Source organism: Aythya ferina (assembly GCF_964211825.1).
Source record: "Aythya ferina genome assembly, chromosome: Z".
Taxonomy (NCBI): domain Eukaryota; kingdom Metazoa; phylum Chordata; class Aves; order Anseriformes; family Anatidae; genus Aythya; species Aythya ferina.
The window spans coordinates 85,439,402-85,460,719 of record NC_140299.1 but is presented as its reverse complement, the minus strand read 5'-3'; the positions used below and the strand labels follow the sequence as shown (position 1 = coordinate 85,460,719).

Genomic DNA, 21,318 nt, shown 5'->3' with positions numbered 1-21,318 from the left:
TGGGGAGTTCTGTCACGTACAGCGTGAACATGTGCCAGGCAGGGCAGTCCCAGCTTGTTGTCTGTGCTGTGCTGTTGCTCTTGGTGCTCGGCAGGCCCTGGGGAAGCCATCCTGAGGGTATTGAACACTTGACCTCATCGGAACAACACTGATGTTCAACTGGGAGCTGAGCACCTCTTGTCTTGCAGTAGGAGCTTAAAGGGATCACTTCTTCCGTGCGTGTAACTTTTATTTTGTATCGAATGTTTCCTGATATGATCATTATGTGTTACGCGCTCCTCAGGTTTTGATATCCTCATCGCCTTCTTCCACTGGACAGATTAGATGGGCAACTTGGTAGCCACACTAAAGGTCCTAAATGCTTGTTTCGTCATCAATTCTGTGATTCTGTGATCATAGGGCTGATCCAAGCACTTCTTGTCTTGCAGTCGCAGCTTAAAGAGCAGATGCGTTTTGGGTCTTGTGCATATTTGGTTTCAGATTGTGTCTGTTTCCATTGTCGCTGTTGTGGAAGTCATCTGGGCTTCACCAGGAGCTCAGGCTTGGGAATTCATTTCCGAAGCGTTATTCTTAAGGGGTTTGCACTGCCCATCCTTCCGGTCTCTTGTCTTAAAGGCAAGCATTCTATGCGTCCATCATCCCAGTTCTGGCGGTCACTTTCAGTCGCAGGTCATGGCATTTGAGTCTGTCCCTGGGGTGGCCACAGATCATCTGTTCTGACTCGCTGTCACTGTAGGGCTTCCCTCTGGGAGTTGTCATTCTGCCTGGTGTCATTCTGTTACGCTCCTAGATTTTTCTTTCTATGTAAAGAAAGGTTTGAGCTAATTCCAGCTGAAAAGAGTTTTTTGTTTGTTTTTATCTGAATAGAGTAAAACGATCTATTGATGCTTCCTTAGCTGGGCGTAGTGCCCAAGAATGGGGAGAGAATGAATGGCCTCCTGAAAGAATCATACAGCATTATGGACCAGCTACCTGGAACTTGAATGAGGTAGTATGGGGGCCCGAGAACCTATTTGTAATTTGAATTGAATAATTATGTTGCAAGCTGTCCTTGGAATTGTAACTATATATAGTTACAATATATATAATCATAAACCATAAAATAGCTGAACTGGGAGCTGCAGGGTTGATGTGGGAATGTTGAGGTGAAACTCTGTGGTTTGTAGCACGCAGGAGGTCAAACGAATGTATTGAATGATCTTTGCTGGTCTAAAAGCACACCAATCCCAGCCATGTAAATCCCAGCTGAAGGTATAATAACATGGTAGAGTAGCATGGCTCTGCTCTGAGATGAGACATAATTTGTGGAAGCAGAGCAGAAAAGATGCTTGTGAGTAGATGAATTACTGATCGTTTTGACTCTAGGAATGGATGACTTCAAGGAGGGAGCTCCTTCAGATATCAAGACATTGCTCTCCAAAGTAAGACAAAGGTTTTGTCTGAGAAAAAGGGAACAAAAAGTTAACCATTCATGTGTTTGGGTTTCTGTGTGGTTTGTTGTTGTGTTTTTTTATGCACATTTAAAATGAAGTGACTGTTTTTGTGCTGGTTACATGCGGTGTCTTTTATATCCATCTAAATTACGTTTACTCTGGGAAAATGTTAGGCAATAATGGAATAATGAAAGTTAAACTTGATTTTGTTGTTACACCAGACTGAAGCATGATTTGAATCAAGTAATTGGAATTACAGTAGGCTAAAATTGCTGAAAAACGAGTTTGGAAAGTTGAAATGCATTTATTTGCTATTAAACCTTAATGAAAACATTTGGTTGTTTTCAGTTAAAAACTACTGGATTCATAAATGCAATACACAAATTAGAACATTTATGAAGTTCAATATTTAAACCATACCATTTTCAAAATACAGAATTGTTAATTTTATTGAACAAGTTTTCCAGTTTTCAAGCAGTGACCTTGCAAACAGTTCAGGTAATCGGTGACCCTTAAAAGCACAAGCCAGTGTTTTCAAAACAAAACAAATCTCCTACTTAAATATCTCTTTTCTAGTGATCTTCTAAGAGGTTAATTACTAACCACCGTTTGCTGCTTATGTTACCATCCTCATCCTCCATCCTTCACTCCTTATCTCTTCTTCTCTTAAACTTCACGTTGCCACTGTTGTTTTCAACCTTTCCTCTTGGATGGATGGAGCAACATGAAACAACTTTTCTAGCCAGAATAGAATAATTTCTGAATTTTATTTATGTGTTAGCATTCTTCATTCTGGTTGTGTCAGTGGTCCACTGACTTAACTGACCAGCAGCCTGCATTCCCTGCCACCAGCCCCTAACCACCCCCCCAGAACAGAAGAACTGAGCAACCATTCTGGAAGGTTCTGGTGGTGAATGTTGTCATGAATATATGAATGTTCTTTACCCTCTTCCAGTCTTAATCCTATTTGTACTTTTTTTTCCTTTTTTTTTAATAACCTCATTGGAAGAAGTAGCTCTATACATTTGTACGGGGTCACAGCGGCTGCTGCTCAGCAGGCATTGATCTATGGAGGATGGCACTGTTAGCCCACCGTGTTGCTGGAGGGCAGCCACTAAGCGATGACCTATGAACCAGGTCATCACCTACCAACCAGGTGATTGTGATGACCCATGGTGGCAGAGACCAAACTGTCCTTCAAGAAGGCCCCAGGCTCACTGCATCGTCCGGTGCTGAGGGGTCTTCATCTCCTCCCTCCCAGCTGGGCATGGTTGTCTTCTGCTGAGGTACCCCGGTACCACAGGGCACTGACCATAGCATCTGCCTGGGAGGGGAAGTACCCGTACTCTGAGATGGAGAACAGGAGCGTGCTCCTCCCCGATCTTCTTTCTGAGGACTTCACCTGGGACAGCCAGATCCCCAGGCTTATCGTGGGAGTGCTGTTCTTAGCGGATTTTTCAGGTGGGTTGGGCACGGTAGAGCCTCCCCGGAAACGAGCCATTGGGACACACCAGGCCCTCGGGGGCCCTGGCCCGTAGATGGCACAGCTATCTTGTCGCTCTTGAGGACTCCTGCTGTGATGGCTAAAGAGAGCACGGATTGGCTTCTCTTGCGATGCAGCGACTGACAGGCGCTTAGGCTTGGCAGCATGGGACTGGCTGCCAGGCCCTGTGGCCCACATAGACATGTCCTGATTTCTGCCTGTTCTTCCTGCAGGTTTCACTTCTTTGTCAGAGAAGTGTGTCCAGCAGAGCGGCACAGGCAGAGGTGCTGACGAGCTGGCACAAACACTCAATGACTACATGAGCAACGTTTTGGAGGGTAAGAGCCATGCTGCCAGGCTGTTGTATATGGGGCCCTGAGGTTGCTTGCGGAGGGCAGAGGCAGCCTTGCTGCACCAGCTGCTCCTGCCTCCTTGGAAGGGCTGTGGAGCTCACTGTGGCCTGGGGGCACAGTGGGAGCCGTGGGGCTCCCGTGGCAAGGGAGGAGCGCAGCAGGTCTCTTCTGCTGCCCACTGTGATGAGGGAGGCCCCAGTGGACTGCAGGCTGGCAGACGTGCCTCCAGGCAACAGGAAGGGCTGGAAGGACTTTGCAGGGAATTACAGGCCCGTCAGCCTGATGTCAGTATCAGGGCAGGTTACGGAGCAGGTGATCCTGAGTGCTGTGACATGGCACATGCCTCCAATGGAGGGATCAGAAGCAGCTGGCGTGGGATTTTGAAGGCTAGGTGCCTCCTGACTACCCTGATCTCCTACGACAAGGTGACCCACTTGGTAGAGGAGGGAGAGGCTCTGGTCATTGTCTGCCTGGCTTTTTATAAAGCGTTTGACACTGCTGCCCACAGTATTCTCCCAGAGAGACTGGCTGCTCAGGGCTTGGGCAGACATACTGTTTGCTGGGTAAAGAAGTGGCTGGACGGCTGGGCTTAAGGAGTCCTAGCAAGCGGAGTTCAATCCAGGTTCAATCCAGTTGGTGTCTGGACACCAGTGGCCTTCTCCAGGGCACTCTACCAGGGCCTTTTTTGTTTAACATTTTCATCAGTGACCAGGAGGGAGGAGGGGATTGAATGCACCCTCCATCAGTAAGTTTGCAGACAATTCCAAGTTAGGCGGGACAGTTGACTGGCTTGAGGGTGGGAAGGCTTTGCTGAGGTAGGCTGGGCCAAGTCCAGTCACATGCCACTGAACCAGGCTAAGTGGTGGGTCCTGCGCTTGGCACACAGCAACCTAATGCAGCCACATAGGCCTGGGGGAAGGGTGGCTGGAAATGTGCCCAGTAGAAAAGGATGTGGGGTTGCTGCTTGGCGGCCAGCTGAACATGTGCAAGCAGCGTGCCCAGGTCTCTAGAAAGGTCGATGGCATTCTGGCCTGCATGAGAACTAGTGTGGCCAGCAGTGCTAGGGAAGTGATAGCTCTTGGACACGGCAGTGGTGAGCCCACACCTCGAATATTGCATTCAGTTCGGGGCCCCTGACCACGAGAAGGATGTCTGAGTTGCTTGCGTGTGTACAGAGAAGATCATCAAAGCTGCTGAAGGGTCTAGAAAACAAGAGTTACGAGGAGCAGCTGAGGGCATTGTGGTTGTTTAGTCTGGAGAAGAGGAGGCTGAGGGGAGACCTCATTGCGCTTCCCACCTCCCTGCAAGGAGGCTGCAGCGCAGAGGCAGTCGGTCTCTTTTCTCAGGTGACAAGAGAGAGGCCATGAGGAAAGGCTCTCGATTTGGGGCAGGCTGTGCTTGGGTTGGGTACTGGGAAGAATTTCTTCAAGGAGGTTGTGGTTGAGCACTGGAGCAGCCTGCCCAGTTAAGCGATGGAGCCCCAGTCCCTGCAGCTATTTAAGAGATGTGTGGACATGGCACTAAGGTAGATGGTTTAGTGATGGGGACTCAGTAGGCTAGGTGGATGGTCGGACTTGATGATCTTGAAGGCCTTTTCCAGCCTAGATCATTCTCTGATTGTATGAGCAAGGGGACACCTGCTTTCTCAGCATCTGTCTCTGTGCTTGCAGAGAGACCGTTCCAGTTCCACGATGGAACACCGCTTTGGTGCCATTAGGACCGCAGGCAGGCTGGGGGCATCCAGTGAGTGCCAGCGTGCCAGTGACCTAGGGAGGCTCGCACTGACATCTGTGTGTGGCCCTCCTGAGCCCCTTATCCCGGGGGACGTCTCTGACCGTGAGCATGTGGTGGCCACCACTTTGGCAGCATTTGCAAGTGTCCCCGCTCAGAGATCTTCACCAGGCGTCTGGACGTGGCCCCGGGCAGGTGGCTCTGAGTGGCTCGGCTTGAGTGGAGACGGGGTGCGGGACTGGAGCAGATACTCTCCAGAGGTGCCTTCCAGCTTGCACCGTACTGTGCTTGTGTGGCCTCCCAACTCGCTGTACAGGGGCCAGGGCTGTGGCTACAGGTGGCTTGCCCCACGGATTCCGGAAGAAGGTGCCCCATAACTCTGCCTTCCCTTCTTTCTCCACAGTTGTGCTGGATTTTGGAGGAGACATCCTGAAGTTTGGAGGTATGTCCTTAGGAGGAGGCTGCTTCCATGTCCTGCTGCTGTGCAGTGTTTCCCGCGGGAGCCGCTTGCTCTGTGCTCTGGCCTGATGGAGCAGCTCTCTGGCCACGCAGCAATCCCTCCGGTGGTGTCCCTGGGCTGCTGCAGCTGCGGAGGAGTGCTGGGCAGAGGGTCCCCCCGCCACCCACCCTCTTGCCCTGCTGCCCTGGCTGGTGCTGTGGCTGGTCTGGCAGAGGGGAGGGGTGTTGTGGCCAGGGCGCTGTCCTTCAGGAGGATGCCCTCCCACAAGCCCGTCCTCCTCTGCACGCCGGCTGGCCACTTGCTGCTGTCCCTCAGGAGAGCCTTCCCCTTCCCCTCACTTTCCCCAGGGGATGCTGTGCTGGTGCTGTGGAGAGCATCAGAAGCTCAGCTGCCTCAGACCATCAGCCTGGTGCTGCAGTGTTGCCAACAAATCCAGAAGAAGCATGGCAGTCGTGACACACACGTGGGTCAGAAGCTCCACCTGAAGATAGGTATGGGCGCTGCAGGGTCAGCTGTGCCACGTGCACAGCCCTGGCACTCTCCAGTGCTGCTGACTGCTTCTGCTCCCCGGTGTCAATGCTGCTTCTTGCTCTCTCCCCAGGGATCTCCGCAGGGCAAATGACCGTACTGGCTGCTGGAGACAGGTACCATCAGCAGTACTTCATCTGCAGCCAGGCCCTGGAGGAAGTTATGAACGCCCAAAACCTTGCGGTTAAAAGTGAAGTGATTGTCTCGCCCACCTGCTGGAAGCTGTGTGAGCAGGAAAAGATCCAGACCAGGCTTCTTGGTGGCAAACGGGTTCTGAAGGTAGGTGGACGGGTTGGCCTCTAGAGCCTCTCTGAAGACCTGCACCTGAGAGGGAAGGAGGCAGGTGCCAGAAGGCTGAGGCGCTGGACGTGGAGAGAGTTGTAGCTGTAAGGGTTGGTAGAGAGCTGAAGCAGTTGCCCTTCCACCTCAGGGGTAGCTCTGGGTAGTGCTTGCTTGGTGTGACTGGCCAAGGGAAGCACAGGAAGGGTGTGGGCCCCACCAGCAATGTCCCCCGTGGGTCGCGCAGCTGTCCTGGAGAGCTGGGGCATGCTTGGGTGATGCCTGCGTGGCTCTGGTCCTTCTGAGGAGGCACTTCTGTCCCAGCTGAAAATCCAGAGAGGTGGGCTTGCTGCACCAAGAGGTTCTGCCCTTCTCTGGAAAGTGAGAGTGGAGGGGCGGGCTGTGTCTCCCGGGGCTCCTTGGGGAGGCCAGTGGCAGAACTTTTGTTCTGCGTGTCTGCAGGTTCAGAGGATGGAGCACATGTCTGGGTCAGAATGCCAAGATGCTGCAGGCCAGTTTGAGCAACACGCAAAGATGCAGCGTTTGGAAAGGATAGGTGAGTCCCTGCTTCACCGTGTTCTGAGACTGGCTGGAAAAATGGGGCCTGCCTGCTTCAGAGTTCCAGGGAGGAACTCCCCCTGCCCTCTTCCACCTTTCAGTCAGCATTCGTGCCTTTGTCCCTCCTGTGCTTCAGCTGAGGCTGTCGCTGCCATCCCCTCCTTCCAGGGGATGGCTCTGGCCAAGCAGCTGCAGAGGGGAGCAGGAGGAAACGCCAAAGAATCTTTGCTCTGCTTTGCCCAGTGCCAGCCCCGTCTTTCAACCCCCTTGTAGTCCCGTCCTGCCAGTGAAGGCCTGCGTTTGCTTCCCTTAGGGCACCTAAGGCCAGCTTTTCTCGTGTCCAATGGTCCTAAAGTGGCAGCAGAGATGCAGAAGTACATACCAGCAGCTCCTCTCAGGAAGGTAAGGCCACTGCTGCTGGAGGCTGCATTTTGGGAGGGCAGAAGAAGGTGTGCATTGCATGGGTGGAGCTCTCGTGAAAACAGACAAATGGAAGAAAAAGCACCCTGGGGCGGGAACCCAGGGGACCTGATGGCAGGCTTACTGGTGCTGCACGTGCCAGGCAACTGCCCATTTTGTGCTGCTCCTCAAAGAGGCACGGGTGGCAGGAGGTGGACTTGCCTCTGTCTTTTCCATGACTCTTGCTCTGGACGTGCTGTGGGCACGAGGCGAGGACAAGGGGGCGAGTCTGCTCAAGTCCCTGGGACGTGCCAGAGGGTCGCCCCTCGCATCCGTACTTGCCACAAGATGCAGTGTTGCTGGAACATTCCCCTCTGTCGTTTGTGCTATGACTCTGCTATGACCTGCCTGCCGCAGGCTGGCCTGCGATTGGCACCGAGCAGGGGACTTACCCTTCCTCCAGTAGTACCTGGTATTGCCAACATGCCTGCTCTCCCTCGGTACGTGGCACGGGCCCAGAGGAACCGCCGGGAGAACAGGCTGGCAAAGCTGTCGTGCTCTTCACTTCCAGCTGGACGTGGATATGCCGCTGCACCTGTGGTCTGAGCTACGGCCAGTCACCAGCCTCTTTATCCAGCTGCAGTTTTCTGCAGAGGCCAGGTTACTGGATCTTCAGAGGGGCCTCCGTGATGCCAACAGGATGATTTCAACAATCATCAGTCCTCACAAGGGTGAAATCAACAAAAGCCTTCTGTTTGATAAGGTGAGCGTGGGGGAGCAATCCCACCCCCAGAGGGTGGCCTGTGTCTGTTTAGTGGAGAGGGACTGAGGAGCAGCTCTGCCTTGCTGGTGGGATCAGTCCTCTGTGGCTTTGTATTGACCTGCAGCTCTACTGGTCTCCCTGGCGACTGCAATGAAACGGCATTAGCTGCTGGCCATAGGCACTGTAACCAGATGTGTTGCATCTGTCCTCTGCAGGGCTGTACATTCCTCTGTGTGTTCGGAATGTCTGGAGCAAAGCTGCGTGACGAGAGCACCCGTGCCTTGGACAGCGCTCTTCAGATCTTCAGCACGTGCTCCAGATCATTGAGGAAACTTGAGTGAGTGTGTGGCGGTGTTGCAGGGCATGCGTGCTGCCTGGGACAGCGCAAGGGGGCTGACCAGCAAGAGACGTGGCCTCCTGGCTTGGCCTCCTTTGTCCCTGGCAGGATTGAGGCAGCACCCTGAGAGGCAGCAGGTAGCCCCTGGGCTTAGCTCACGGCAGCCAGGCGCAGTCCCTCCAAGCACAGCCTGCCAGGAACAGGGCTCTGGCCTAATCTCAAAGTCGCTGGCATTGTAGGTGCTCTGTGGGTAGCACCTGCTTTCCTCCACTAGTGAGAGGGGCTGTGGCCTGCTGCAGGTCACAGCCATCGGGCCTCAGGGGAAGGGTCCAAGCCGTCTTGCGTGCACCCTCCCCACGTCCCTTGTGTGTGGTGCCCCGAGCTCTCCAAGTCCCCGAGGCACACACCGGCTGTGGGACAGCAGGTGTCCCTGGTTGGTGCCAAGGAGAGACGTGGGAAGTGGCAGAGCGGGGTGAGCAGGACTGCGCCTGGGGCACCACTGAATTTGCACTTCTCTCCCTGTGTGCCAGGGCAATGTCTATTGGGGTCACCAGCGGGACGATGTTCTACGGCCTCTGTGGCCATCCGGAGAGGGCTGAACATACAGGTACCGCACCTTAGTCTGAAGAGTGGGAGGCTGGCGTGGGTGTGCTTAAGCACACCTGTCACACACACATCAGTCATGAAGAGATGGGAAGGCTGGGGCAAGCACATATGCTACAGCCTGCCGAGAGCAGCCCAGATGTCACAGGTCTCGACCTGAGGTGGGAGAATGGGCTCAGAGACTTGCGGTTCCCGCTGGGTCAGCTTGCCCTGCTGCGGGGTTGACCTGTGCCTGAGGGTGTAGTCCCAAAGCTGGGAAAAACAAGGAAACCTTGAAGAATATAGAGAGTCCTGTAGCTTGTGTAGTATTTCTATAGCTTGTATAGTCTTTTAGGTGAGAGAATAAGGGAACAGAGAGACAGGTAGCCTTGAGCTAGCAGCAGCAAGGGAGATAAGGGACAAAAGGTGAAAACAAGGAGGAGAACAACAGCTCCAGACTAATCTGTAGTAACCTTTTGCTCATTAAGGGTCATAAACGTATTAAAAATCATACCCATCAAAATGCTAACGTATGCTAATGTGGGATTTGATGTGTCCCCACTTCCCCAGCCCCCACTCTTTCTCTGTAATGTGCAAACTCAGGAGACATAAGTTAGGTGAGCTGTAATAGCCAATCAGAAGTACCCAAAGAGATAGCTTTCACAAGTTTGCTGTGTACAAGTAACGGTGATTCAAGTCAGAGGTGTGCTGGCTTTGCGGAAGATCGCCAAGCACCTGACTCTGCAGAGTTATATAATAAAATATTTAATTATAATATATATATATATTTATATAATGAATTAATTAAAAGATCTTTGCTGTGTGTGCTCATTGGTGCAGTGCACTAGGCATGCACCTATGGACAACAAGGGGAAGTAGCCCTTGGCCTTAAAGGGTGGGGCAAGACTGCTTTCCTCACCATGTCAATGTGTTCTCTCTCCATGGCAGTGATTGGCCATAAGGTGAATTTGGGTGCCCGCTTGATGGTGCACTACCCCAGGCTGGTGTCCTGTGATGAAGACACCTACAAGGCCTCTCGCCTGCCCAGTTACCTCTTCAAGGAGTTGCCGAAGACAAAGTTGAAAGGTGTTACAGATCCCGGCGCTATCTATCAATATGTGGGGATCACCGACAAGTGGTGAGTGTCTTCTGAGCCATCTGGATGGGGCCACAAGGGGAAGCCAAGGGTGCAACCTTGACCAGTAAAGAGGAGCTGTGCAGCAAGAGACCAGCCTGGCCTCCCACAGACATCCCTTCCCTGTGGCCAAGAAGATCCAAAGGCCTGGCATGGGTCTGCTTTGTGCCTTTCTGCCCTTGTGTCTCCTGCTGCTAAGAGAGCTGCAAGTGACGCCAGTGGGGTGCAGAAGGTTGTCCTGGCTTTGGAGACGCACGCTAGCCATGCAGGCTTTGTCCAAGCGGCTTTCCGCTGGGCTCCCTCCCTGCCCTGTGTTTGCTCCACTATGTGCAAGGCTAAGGCAGAGGTCATTCTGATGCAAGGAGGAATTTTTTCCCAGCTCCTTCTGCGCAGGAAGCTTTGGGTCAGTCATGTCGCCTTGGGGAAAGGTGGGCCACTGGGCCACTCTTCCTCCTGTCTGCCTGCTCAGTTCTCAGCTGTCCCTCCGGGCCAGGGTTGGAGGACCTTTTGGATGTTAACGTTGCTGTCTCTTGAAAACTATCAAAAGACTTGAGCCAAAGGTGCCAGGTGCTTGGTGTCCTGAGCCACTAAGTGACACAGGTCCTCCTTTCCAAGAGGCTTCTTTTGCTTGTCCAGGGTGGCAGAGCAGTCTACTAGCCAACAGCACACCCTGGCTTCTTTGCCGCATCTGGGCTTTCTTTGGTTTTGGCCTCTGGCGAGGGACTCCCAACACCTTCTGCTGTCCCGCCATGGCTGCTGGCCTTCTTCGTGCTTGAAGCTGTCCTGGCATGTCCACTCGAACGTTGGCCGGGGAGCATGCTCCAGACAGCATGCTGCTGGAAAGAAAAGCAGTTACCTGCGGCGGGTCTCCTCCCCTAACACAGCAGGCTCTATATTCCCTGGCTTCTGAACAACTAAGTGAAACTCATGTTTTGTCTTCTCCCGCTTCTAGCATCTTTGACATGGGTCTTACCAAGAAGAGGTCGGACTATGGCCCCTTGCTGGGTAGGTAGAGAAGTCCTCGCTCTTCAGAACCCCAGCTGCTTCCCTTTGCCCAAAGCAGTGCACCTTGCTGGAGGTTAACCCCGGTAGGCAGCTGAGCCCCACACAGCCGCTCGCTCCCTTCCTCCCTCCTCTAGCCTGCTGGCTGGTGGGGCAGCATGAGAAACTGCAGAGGCCTTGACACTGTGCCAGCACTGCTCGGCAAGAGTTCAGTGTGTTCTCGGCGTTCCTTTGGTGGCAAGTCCACCAAATCACAGCACACTCCAAGCTCCTGTGAAGACAAGGAGCTGTATCGCAGCCAAAACCACAACAGACCCGAAGACGCCACCTTAGCTACAGGGTGCTGGCAAGAGCTCTGGGGCTCAGGGTGCAGTGAGATGTTTGGCATGCCTTTTGGGCGCAGCTGCCTGCAGTGCCTCAAAGTGTGCCCTCCAGTCTTGGGCTGGATCAGTGTGGGGAGCTGCGTCCAGCTGGCTGAATCTCATTGCCTGTGGGAGGAGAAGCAGAGGGGAAAGAGCTCCTAGGAGCTGCGCCGTGTGGCCAGCAGGCAGGCGGCTCTGAGATGAGGGGCTTGGAAGGAGGCCTGGGTGTAGGCAGGCTTGCTGACGTGGTGGAGGGAAGCCGCCGTGCCAGCAAAAGGGAATGCTGCCCTGCTTTTCAGCATGCTGCAACAGCTTGTTTCCTGGTTGGTCTTCACAGGTCGGGAGGTGGAGATTGACCTCTTTGAACGCAGCTTGAAGGCCTATGAGACTTTGGGACAGCCGCGCATCCTGGCGTACGCAGGCATTCTGGGCTCTGGAAAGAGCCACTTACTTACTGAGCTGGCCTTTCTGGGCCAGGCCACTGGGCACAGGTAAGTGGGTTTTTTGAGACCCTTCCCATGCCCGTCCCCTGACGTTCGTGGAAGACTGCGATGCCTCTGCCCTGTGCCTGGCCCTCCGCCCACACCCCCGGGACTGTGTACCCTGCGTTCCTTTGCAGTAAGAACCAGGCAGCGTGAGTCTCTAACTCTCCTGTCTAGGCAGGCGTGGGCTACTGGGGGCCTTTTCTGCAGCTCAACTGCCTTTTGCTTTTGCACCGCAGGGTTGTCACCATGGAACTGACCAAGGCCAACATGAGGCAGCCCTTCTCTGCCGTCTGTATGCTGGTGGCCAGGGCCCTGGGACTGCAGGCGGGTGAAACGTGCGAGGACCGGCAGCGCACCCTGCAGGCCAAGCTCCAAGGGGCGATAGAAGAGAGCAGTTACTGCCTCCTCAACAACATTTTCCTCGTCAAGGTGAGAGCGAGAGGGAGGCCTCCTGAGGTAGTCTGGTGGTTGTTTGGGTGTTCTGCTGGGCTGGGAGTTGCAGTGCTCATAGCACCCCGTTCTGATTCCTGGGTCCAGGGAGGCTCCTTGTCTGTGGTGACTTCATGTCCTGTGCATGTGCCAGGTGTCTTGGTCAGCGCCCTGGAAAGGCCAGTGAAGAGAGGCTTGCGCTGACCTCATGCAAAAGCAGAGGCGCTTTGCTCTGCCGTCTAGCTTGGTGGATAGGCATGCCTGGTCCCAGGATGATGTTTCTTTCTGACTCTGCTTTCCTGTCCAGTTTGCCATCTCAGACGAGGTTTGCAAGATGCATGACCTTCAAAGGAAAAGGGAGTTGCAGAAGACTTGTAGGAAAGTGCTACGGAAGGTGAGCGTTCCTCCTTCTACCTGGGTCAGAGAAAGAAAACAACCCTGCCCGCTGCAGGCTCCACATCAGAATAGCCTGAGTGGGCAGCAGGACGATGTGCCAGGGTCACCGCCCTTCAGGGCCCAGGAGCCCCTCCTCCCAGAAGCCCCTCTCACACCCTCCCCATATGCCTCGTCGTAGCTTGCCTCCTGTTAAGTTGGAGGGTATGTGCCCTGGAGGAGGATTGACGCCTTCTGCATTCCTTTGCCCAAGCTCCCTTCTTCAGAAGGGCAAGTGATGTTCCAGGAGGCCTTAAAGTCTCGCAGAAATGAAAAGCCAGTAAGCTTCTGAAGAGGGAAGCGGCTGGGGAGAGACTTCTGAGTATTCTCCGTCTCCGGAGAGAGAGGCTGCATCTCCTCCCCTAGAGGATGCTTGAGAATCCGCCAGACTCCACACAGATCCATCTGCTTTTTTCAGACCCTTGGAGGAGAATTTGGCATATTTGTCATCGACAACGCCCACTTCATCGACCCTGCCTCCTGGACTGTCATGTGGCCCGTGCTCCAAAGCGTCACGCTCTTTATGGTGATGAGCTTAGCTCCTGGCCACGAGAGAACGGAGAGCTTTTTCAAAGCTGCAGCAGACAGCACAACGTCCCAGAGAATCAGCTGTCTTCATCTGGAAGAGCTGAAACCTGCAGCTGTGGTGCAGAAAGTCTGCCAGGACCTTGGAGTGGTCAGCGTCCCCAGGGATCTAGCAAGGTATGTTGCAGGCCACGGAGCTCTTCCGGAGGGGTTGGACCTATGCTGCCACGGAAGGAAGTCGCCCCGCAGGAAAGGAAGCACGGGGCCTTCTGGCAGCATCCTTGACTCCAGCAAGGACCTGGGTTTCTCCTTAAGACTCACCACAGCAGGTGTGAGCTAAAAATAGGCAGCTCCCAGGACGCAGCACGTGGGCAGTGACAGCCCTTTGCTGTTGCAGAGGAGGGAGGGCAAGGCAGGGAGGAAAAGAGAGAGAAGAGGAGAGAGGAGAGCAGAGGGAGATGGGTACCCAAGCCTCAGCGTGGCTGAGGTGTGAAAAAGGCTTTGACCAATGTAGCCAGGCTGCAGTAGGGATTCCCAGGAGCAGGGGTCCAGCCAGCTGCCAGAGCAGATCTGGGCTCCTGAGGACAGGGAAGATCAGGCTTGCTGTGTTGTGCTTTGGACATTGCCCACGACCATTTCCCCATGGACTCCAGCAAACAGTGTAGGGTCAGGGGTCCCAAACGCCCAAGCCAGTGGGAGGACCGCCCCCTTCTGAAGTGAGACGTAGCTGTGACAAAGAGGCTGGTTACCCTGTGAGGCCTGAGTGACTCGCCACCCACCCATCAGAACTGTGTTGCACCATACTTCCCTGGTGTTGGTCACTGCTGGGTCTGCTCCTGCCCAGGTTCCTGATCCAAAGAAGCTCTGGCATCCCATATTACTGTGAGGAACTGCTGCGCTGCCTGCGTCGCAACAACATGCTCTTGTTCAGCACTGGGAGGCAGGACAAAATAGTAGAGGACAACTGGGAGGGCTTGATCGGTAAGCACTCTTGTTGCGGACTGGCTAGATGCTGTTGCACGTCACCCCCCCCACACACACACACACACACGACCGTGTCCTGTGGCTTTCCAGTGAGTCTGGGCAGAGTCCGATCTGGCAGCAGGACAGAACTTGATCTGGCTGAGGTGTGGGCTCCTGCACACCTTGCTGTCACCTTGGCAAGCCACCAGCTCCCTCGAGAAGAAAGCCCTTCTGCAGGAGAGGGTCAGACCTGGGAAAGTGTAATCCAAAACCAGAAATGCCCGCAAAGGCGCTGGGAACTGAGGAGCTTGGCAGTAACGCAAGAGCAGTAATGGCAAGAGCAATGCCAAGCAGAGTGCTGTTGCCCTGGGGACAGCCTGCATGGGCTTTGCCTTTTGGATTATCACTGGCAATTTCCCTGGCTGTGGGAGGGAGCGCTGTCAAAGGTAGCAACCGCTGCGTTCTGTTGCGGGATATTCGTTCAGTACAGCTGGGCAGCTGGTCCAAAGGCAGAAAAAGAGTTGCAAGGGCAATGCAGACAAAACCATTGCAGTGGAAACCGGTTTGCCCTGCTCACTGACCGCATTCGGTGCGGGCCATGAAGCGCACCCAACCGTGACAGGTTGGACTTGCCCCACCTTGTTCATGCTCTCTCTCTCTCTCTTCCCAGCTTCTGCAGTCGAGGCTTCACCCATTGTCTCAGCCACATCAAGCTCCAGTGCTGGGAATAACAGTGGCAGGGTCTGCACCGTCAGAGCAGATGTCAGCCTGGAGACCACCGTGCTGCCGGCTGCCTTGAAAGGTGAGGGGCTGAGTTCGCGGCTGTGCTGGGGTCCTTTCCTGGGGTGCATGTGAGAGAGGGGCTGGGCATCAGCATGCTGCAGAAGCACCCTCTCAGCCTGGGGGGCCCTGCCAGGAAGGCGACTCTGGTCTGAGCAGACAGAGCTCTGTGCTTAAGGACACAGATGTCCCCCTCCGGGCTGTGGGCCGGCTGTGAGGCCCACAGCAGTTGTGGGGAGCTCCAAGTCCAGCTCTGAGGTGGTGAAAGCGCTCTCTGCTCTCTGTGTGCGCTGCTGGGCATCAGCCTAGTTCAGCTCCGGTAGGTCGCATCACGGGTCGCATGTACCCGCAGGATCGTGCCCTCCCCATCCGTGGTGGAGGAGCTCTTATCCCTGGGCCTTGTGGCCTGTGGTTGCAAGAGGAGTGGAGCCATCTTGAAGACATTCCCCTGGGCTCCAATTGCCCACCAGGTGCCACCCTGAGGAAGAGAGGCCAAAGTCTACCCTGTTTCCTGTGGTGGAACTGTCCAGCCTCTCCAAGCTCAGGCTCCGGGACACAAAAGAGAGAGACGATTTGCTTCTTCTTGACAGAGATTGCACTGGCTGAGCTGGACCGGATCACGCTGCAGAAGCAGATGGTTTTGAAGTTTGCAGCCATCATAGGGCCAGTGTTTACCACCCAGCTGCTGGCTCACATCCTTCCCAGTTGCACCAGGCAGCAGATGAATTATTTGTTGGACATGCTGGTGAGCGACAACATCCTTAAGTGGCTGAAGGACACAGGGGTGCCCAGAGACATCCAAGATGCTCGAGAGGGGCCGGCCACCTCTCAGCAGGCAGGGAGCGGTAAGTGGTGGCAGTAACGTAGACCCAGGAGCGCTGTAGCTGAAGGAGGCCTTCCCCCACCAGCTTTGTGCAGAGGGAAATTCCCAGCGGCTGTTGGGAATGTCTCTACCACTCTGGCTGAGGCCACCATCCATTGCCTTGCAGGGGTGGAGAGGCCGTCTACAAGCAAGGAGACCACGGAGCAGCAGGCTGGCGTTCTGGCCTTCTGTGCCCCGCTGCTGCGGGAGGCAGCCTACGAGCTGTGGCCCAAGAGACAGAGGGCCAGCACACAGCGCAAGTGTGCTGCCTTCCTGGAGAAGCACGCGCACAAATGCTGGAGCTGCCACGGAGGGGACTTTGTGGCCTTCCACCGCTTCGCCGTCCCCAGTCCCCAGGATGGGGAAAACTGCCAGGGCTCTGCTGACGAGGATGACTGGCACAGCTGGGAGGCCTTGGTGCTCGCTGGAGAACACCTGAAGAAGGACAGGACTCACACCCCTGAAGGTAGGCTGTGTGCCGTGCAGCGGAGCCCCCTCCCCCTGGAAGTCCAGGCCCATGCAGGCTGGGGCCCACCGGGTCCCCAACACCAGGGATAAGCCAGGGGACAAGGACGATCACCGCAGCTCTTGTGCCCTGGGTCTGCTCGACAGGACCCTTGCAAGCCTGCAGCTCTTAGCCCGGGCTACGTGGGGAGTCCCTTGACACGCTCTCTTCTTCCCAGGTAGTGCAAATGCCCTGCAGCCGCAGCAGGCTTTCTCGGAGGAGGAGTTCAGGTGAGGAGACAAGGTTCTGATGATTGTGGAAACGAGCGAGCTCCAGAGGAGACAGATGGAGCTCTGCCATTTGGCTGCTGGCTGGGACTCCAGCTTTGGGAGGAGGAGGCTGGCTGTGGGGTGGGAGCTGGGATGAGACAGCAGGAAATAGGGGTTTGTTGCTACCCGTAGGGAGAGCAGGGTCATCTCAGGTGATGCTCATCTGCTCTTTGCTCTCTTCTTTTCCTGGCAACCTGCCTCTGACCAGAGCGTCAGAGCGGTTTCCACCAGAGGGCAAATGGACAAGTGTGCAGCCCAGCAGGACCAAAGAGAAGGATGGTGGCGAGTGTTCCTGCAAATGCGAAGCCGTCATTGAATCAGTGCTTATGCCTTTGGCTCGCCACTATGTGGCAACAGGCAATGCTTCCCGAGCCTTCTACTACCTGCTGGAGTGTGCGGCTGCCTACCTGCACGTCTCCAACAGCTACATGGTGAGTGACCCTGCTTGCCAGCACGCATTGCACCTGGAGTCCACTGCAACAGGACACGCCCGCTGAGGGGCCTCCCAAAAGAAACAGTGGGGGCAGAGCCGGACTGTTTCCTGCGCTTTGCCTCTCCCACAGCAAGAGACGCGGGGCACTGAAGCAGGCCCGTCAGCACAAGCTGCAGTACCTGGGAGGCAGTCTGAAGGCTCCCTTGGTGCCTGAGCTCTGAGCCCACGGGGCACTGTGCTAGGGCAGGGATCACATGGGGAGATGCGGGCCCTCCTAAGGCAGGTGCCACAGGAGGCAAGAGGGAAGGGTGGAGCTAGCTGGGGGCTCTGCACCGATGCTCACCTGCTGCCTGTGTGCTTGCTCAAAGGCCCTTATGAAGCTCAACGAAGCGGAGGTCCTGAGGAACTCCATGGGGAAGACAGCAACTGTGTTAGACTGCTTTGAGGAGGCGACCTTCTTCAGCCTCAAAGCGGAGGTAAAGCGGCAGGGTGACGCCCTTCTTGCAGGGGGTGTCCCTGCTATGGCCAGCCCCTTATACATTTCTGCAGCCTCTGCAGGAGGAGAGGCTTGGGAAAGCGGTCCATGTCTGCATGGCTTCCTCTTCCTGTGCAGGTCTGCTGTAATCTAGGACGCGTGGGGCTGGCCAAGAAAACGACCAGGCAGGCGCTGAGCCTTCTGAAAAAGCGATTCCCTCAGACACGCGCCGGAGCCTTTGTCAAGTCTCTGTGGGAAAGGTTTCAGGGTGCTCTTTGTGCCACAAACAGAAGAACACCCTCTCTTCCGCTAGAGGCTCGGTAAGCAGCAGAAGGGAGAGCGTGGGAAAGGAAGAGTATTCTGGTGCCAGGCATTCAGGCCCAGGCCTGCCTGGACTTCAGGCCACGCCTAAGCTGTGCCATAGCTCATTAGCAGGACCGAGGCATTAAGGCACGACACGTGGGTCAAACAGGGGCCAGTGCAGCCTCACGCTGCCCCCCTGTGCAGTCCCTGGGCCTTTGCGTAGAAAGCAGCTTGTGCCGAGGGATGCACCTGCTGGCACGTTTCGGATGAGGCTGGGGTGGCTGGGAACAGAGAAGAGATGTGAACAGGGAGGACGGGCTTAACAGGGGAAGGAAGGCAGTGACCTCAAGGGATGGGATGGGGTTGGGTTAAGGTTGGGGGGGGGAGGGTGTGATGAGGAGAAGGCTCAGAGTTGCGATAGTCCTTCTCCTGCTGGTGCCTGGCATCACTTCCCCCCCCCCCCCCGTGCTGTAGTGCCAGCACACCCTCTGTAGCGGTTGGCTGTCCCTGGCAGCACTTCTTCATTTGCCCACTTCCGTGCCGGCAGCCCTTCCAGCACCAGCTCCCTTCCTCTGAGGAGGTGTACGTGTCTCAGCTGCCACCCCACTTTCCCCTGCCCAGTCTGGTTTGGTGCTCTACAGCCGCGCCTCTGGGCTCAGCAGTTTCTCTTGTGTGTCAGGAGGAAGAAGCTAGCCTGGATGCTTCAGCAGACCCGCTGCCTCTCCTTACTGGGGCACCTCTACAGCCTGGAGGGCACATCAGCAGGACGGAGGTTCTCCCGCCTGGCAGCTCGCATGAAAGCCAACGTGGACAGGAGAATGGACTCCTCTCAGGAAGAAGACTCCCACCCCGACAACTGACTTTCCATCCCTGCTTTTCTCAGTGTGTCTTAGTAAAACATCTGTTCTCTTATGGTGGTGGTTGTCAGGCCTTGCCAGGGAAGGTTCAGGTTGGAAATAAGAAGCAAGTTCTTCTCAGAAAAGGAGAGCTTGCTCCCCCAGCAAGAGACGCGGGGCACTGAAGCAGGCCCGTCAGCACAAGCTGCCTTACCAGGGAGGCGGTCTGAAGGCTCCCTCGGAACCTGTGTGGGCACCTGGAGAGAGACAGCATGGGCAGTTTGGGACGGTGGAAGCTGCCATAGTGCAGAGCGAGCAGAGGAGGGGAGGGCCACGGTGGGGGGGCGTTCCAGAGTCCCCGCAGGGTCAGGTGGGCTGCTCCGTCCCGAGGCGTGCCCACATGGGCTCCGGGGTGCTGGCCCAGGTCCTTGCTGCGCTTGATCGTTGGGCTGCTCCTCGTTGTGAAACATGGGATTAGAAATTAGAGAGCGATGGATTAAGAATGAATATGTAGGCAACACTCCTTGCTTCAAATGTGCTACTGAGATGGGGAAGATGCTAAAACTTCTCCGAATTAATATTTACAGAATCGCAGAATTTCTAGGTTGGAAGAGACCTCAAGATCATCGAGTCCAACCTCTGAGCTAACACTAACAGTCCTCCGCTAAATCATATCCCCAAGCTCTAAGCTAGATTCCCTTTTTGAGTGGGTTTGTGAAAATTCTGCCAAAGAAGGTCAAGGACTATCAAGAGGTTTCTGTTGTGAGCACTATTTTATGGGAGCCTAGGTGGGGTGGGTATTGGAAGAGGGTGTTGACTAGGGCACTGCCTAGGGTTAGGATTAAGGTTTTGAGAGAGAAAGGTCAAACTCTCTCTAGGACTAAGGTTGTGAAAGGGCTGCCAAAGGAAGTTGAGGGCTACCAAATGCTTCAGATGGGAACACTTTTTCATGGGAGCTCTTGCTAGGACGAATGTTTGACCTGGGAGCTGTCTTAGCCCTGTCCTTATGTTTGGAAAGAAAGGAAGCACAGACTCCCCTTGTGACTGAAGTTGTGAGAGTGCTGCCAAAGCAAGTGGAGGGCTACCAAAAGATTCTGTTGCGAGCAATTTTTCTTGGGAGCACTAGGTGAAATGTTTCTTGGATCTAGGCAATGTCTAGGGCTAGGGTTAGGGTTTAGAGAGAGACAGAGAAAGTCCAGACTCCCATTGTGAGCAATTTCATTAAAAGGCTGCCAAAGGAAATCAAGGGCTACTAAATAAATTGCTTCCACTGCAAGCAGCATTTCATGGAAGTGCTGTGTGTGGTGTGTGTTGGACGTGGGCACTGTCTAGAGTTAGGCTTAGGGTTTGGAGAGAGAGAAAACACAGACTCCCATTGTTAGTGTGACTGTGAAGGGACTTTCAAAGGATGTGCCTTTGGGGTTGGGGACACAGCAGCACACATCTTGTGGTTGTGAGCTGAGTGCAGACCAGAGCCAGTCCCACTATGATATGCCAGCAGGGCTCTTGGAGCCTTGGGGCACGTGGGGCCCTGCTGTATGGGCAGCACTTTGGAATCAGTCAAAGTCCACAAATTGTTTTGTTTCACAGAAAGTTCAGAGTTAGGGTTAGGATTTGGAGACAGAGAGAGTACAGACTTCCGTTGTGAGTGAGTGTGTGAAAAGGCTGCTGTGAGAAACTAAGTTGTGTTTTTGCAGTAGAGAACTAGTTTTCTGTATTCAAAGGTAGTTGTGGAGTCATAACAAGGAGAAATGCAAAGTAGGTAAGTGGACAGTAGAAGGCCCCTCACTGTTCCAGAACAAGGTAGAAGCTTGAGAAAAATAGGATGAGCAGTGTGAGAATAGTAAAACAAAGATCACAAATTCTCAAAACATAAGAAAGGAGAAATTAAAGGGTTGGAGAAAAAAAAAAAAAAGAAAGAAAGAAAGGAAAATCGTACATATATGCTATAGAGGAGTGTTGAGTAGCTTGTGAACCTGTAGTACTCAGTCAATGAGGAAACAGGGGAGGTGATCAGGCGTCGGGTAATAGGGAATAAAAGGTTATGATTTGTTTACTAAAATGCACTCTTAATTGACAGGACTTCCGCCATTCCAATCACAAATAAAATAGCTTTGCAGAAGATCCTGTCTGAAGAAAATTAATTGAGATTTTTCTCACACTGCCAAAGGAAGTAGAGATATACCATGAGATATAAAATGGCTTCTGTTGTAAATAACTTTTTGTGGGAGACCTAGGTGGAGTGGGAGTAGGATCTGTGTCACATTAAAAGGTGCCTATCAAAGTCAAACACTTGCCTGTTTAAGAGCCCTGCCAACAACTTTCACTGAGACAGTTTCACAAAGTTGAAAACTTCTAATAAGGTGACAGATGGGACTGGACTAGATGATCTTAGAGGTGTTTTCCAACCTGGATGATTCTATGATTCTATTTTCTATATGAGATTTGGAATTGTTTTTGATAAACACCCTTTCTGCAATAGCGCTCATATCTGATAACAGTGCTAGCAAAATGCTATCTCAGGTATTCCTCTCCAAAAGATGAAGGTGCAGAGCTTACCAACAAGGCATCCCTGTCTTGGTGGAGACGAAGGAGCCCAGCCTTTCACCTACCTCT

General features: G+C 54.1%; 2 protein-coding genes across 2 annotated transcripts in view; both read left to right on the top strand.

Annotated features, from left to right (window-relative positions):
* LOC311427356 (adenylate cyclase type 10-like) overlaps positions 1–12,893 on the top strand; it is a gene marked incomplete at its 3' end in the record, with an annotated part of 40,485 nt that extends 27,592 nt beyond the window's left edge. Inside the window, exons 4-17 of the mRNA XM_084504667.1 lie at positions 3,150–3,254; positions 5,404–5,442; positions 5,808–5,951; positions 6,062–6,267; positions 6,730–6,823; positions 7,139–7,227; positions 7,796–7,987; positions 8,203–8,324; positions 8,855–8,931; positions 9,855–10,044; positions 10,994–11,046; positions 11,743–11,896; positions 12,127–12,319; positions 12,627–12,893. Of these exons, the coding sequence (XP_084360793.1) occupies positions 3,150–3,254; positions 5,404–5,442; positions 5,808–5,951; positions 6,062–6,267; positions 6,730–6,823; positions 7,139–7,227; positions 7,796–7,987; positions 8,203–8,324; positions 8,855–8,931; positions 9,855–10,044; positions 10,994–11,046; positions 11,743–11,896; positions 12,127–12,319; positions 12,627–12,893 (1,925 nt within the window). The remainder of the gene's footprint in view (positions 1–3,149; positions 3,255–5,403; positions 5,443–5,807; positions 5,952–6,061; positions 6,268–6,729; positions 6,824–7,138; positions 7,228–7,795; positions 7,988–8,202; positions 8,325–8,854; positions 8,932–9,854; positions 10,045–10,993; positions 11,047–11,742; positions 11,897–12,126; positions 12,320–12,626) is intronic.
* Positions 12,894–12,907: 14 nt separating this feature from the next.
* On the top strand, positions 12,908–20,824 carry LOC311427355 (adenylate cyclase type 10-like). Its single transcript, XM_084504666.1, has 10 exons — positions 12,908–13,453; positions 14,121–14,257; positions 14,910–15,041; positions 15,610–15,864; positions 16,009–16,347; positions 16,565–16,616; positions 16,864–17,086; positions 17,457–17,564; positions 17,702–17,883; positions 18,546–20,824. Exons 1-10 carry the CDS (start codon positions 13,242–13,244, stop codon positions 18,724–18,726), a joined length of 1,821 nt encoding a protein of 606 aa, XP_084360792.1. The 5' UTR covers positions 12,908–13,241; the 3' UTR covers positions 18,727–20,824.
* The last annotated feature ends 494 nt before the right edge of the window (positions 20,825–21,318 follow it).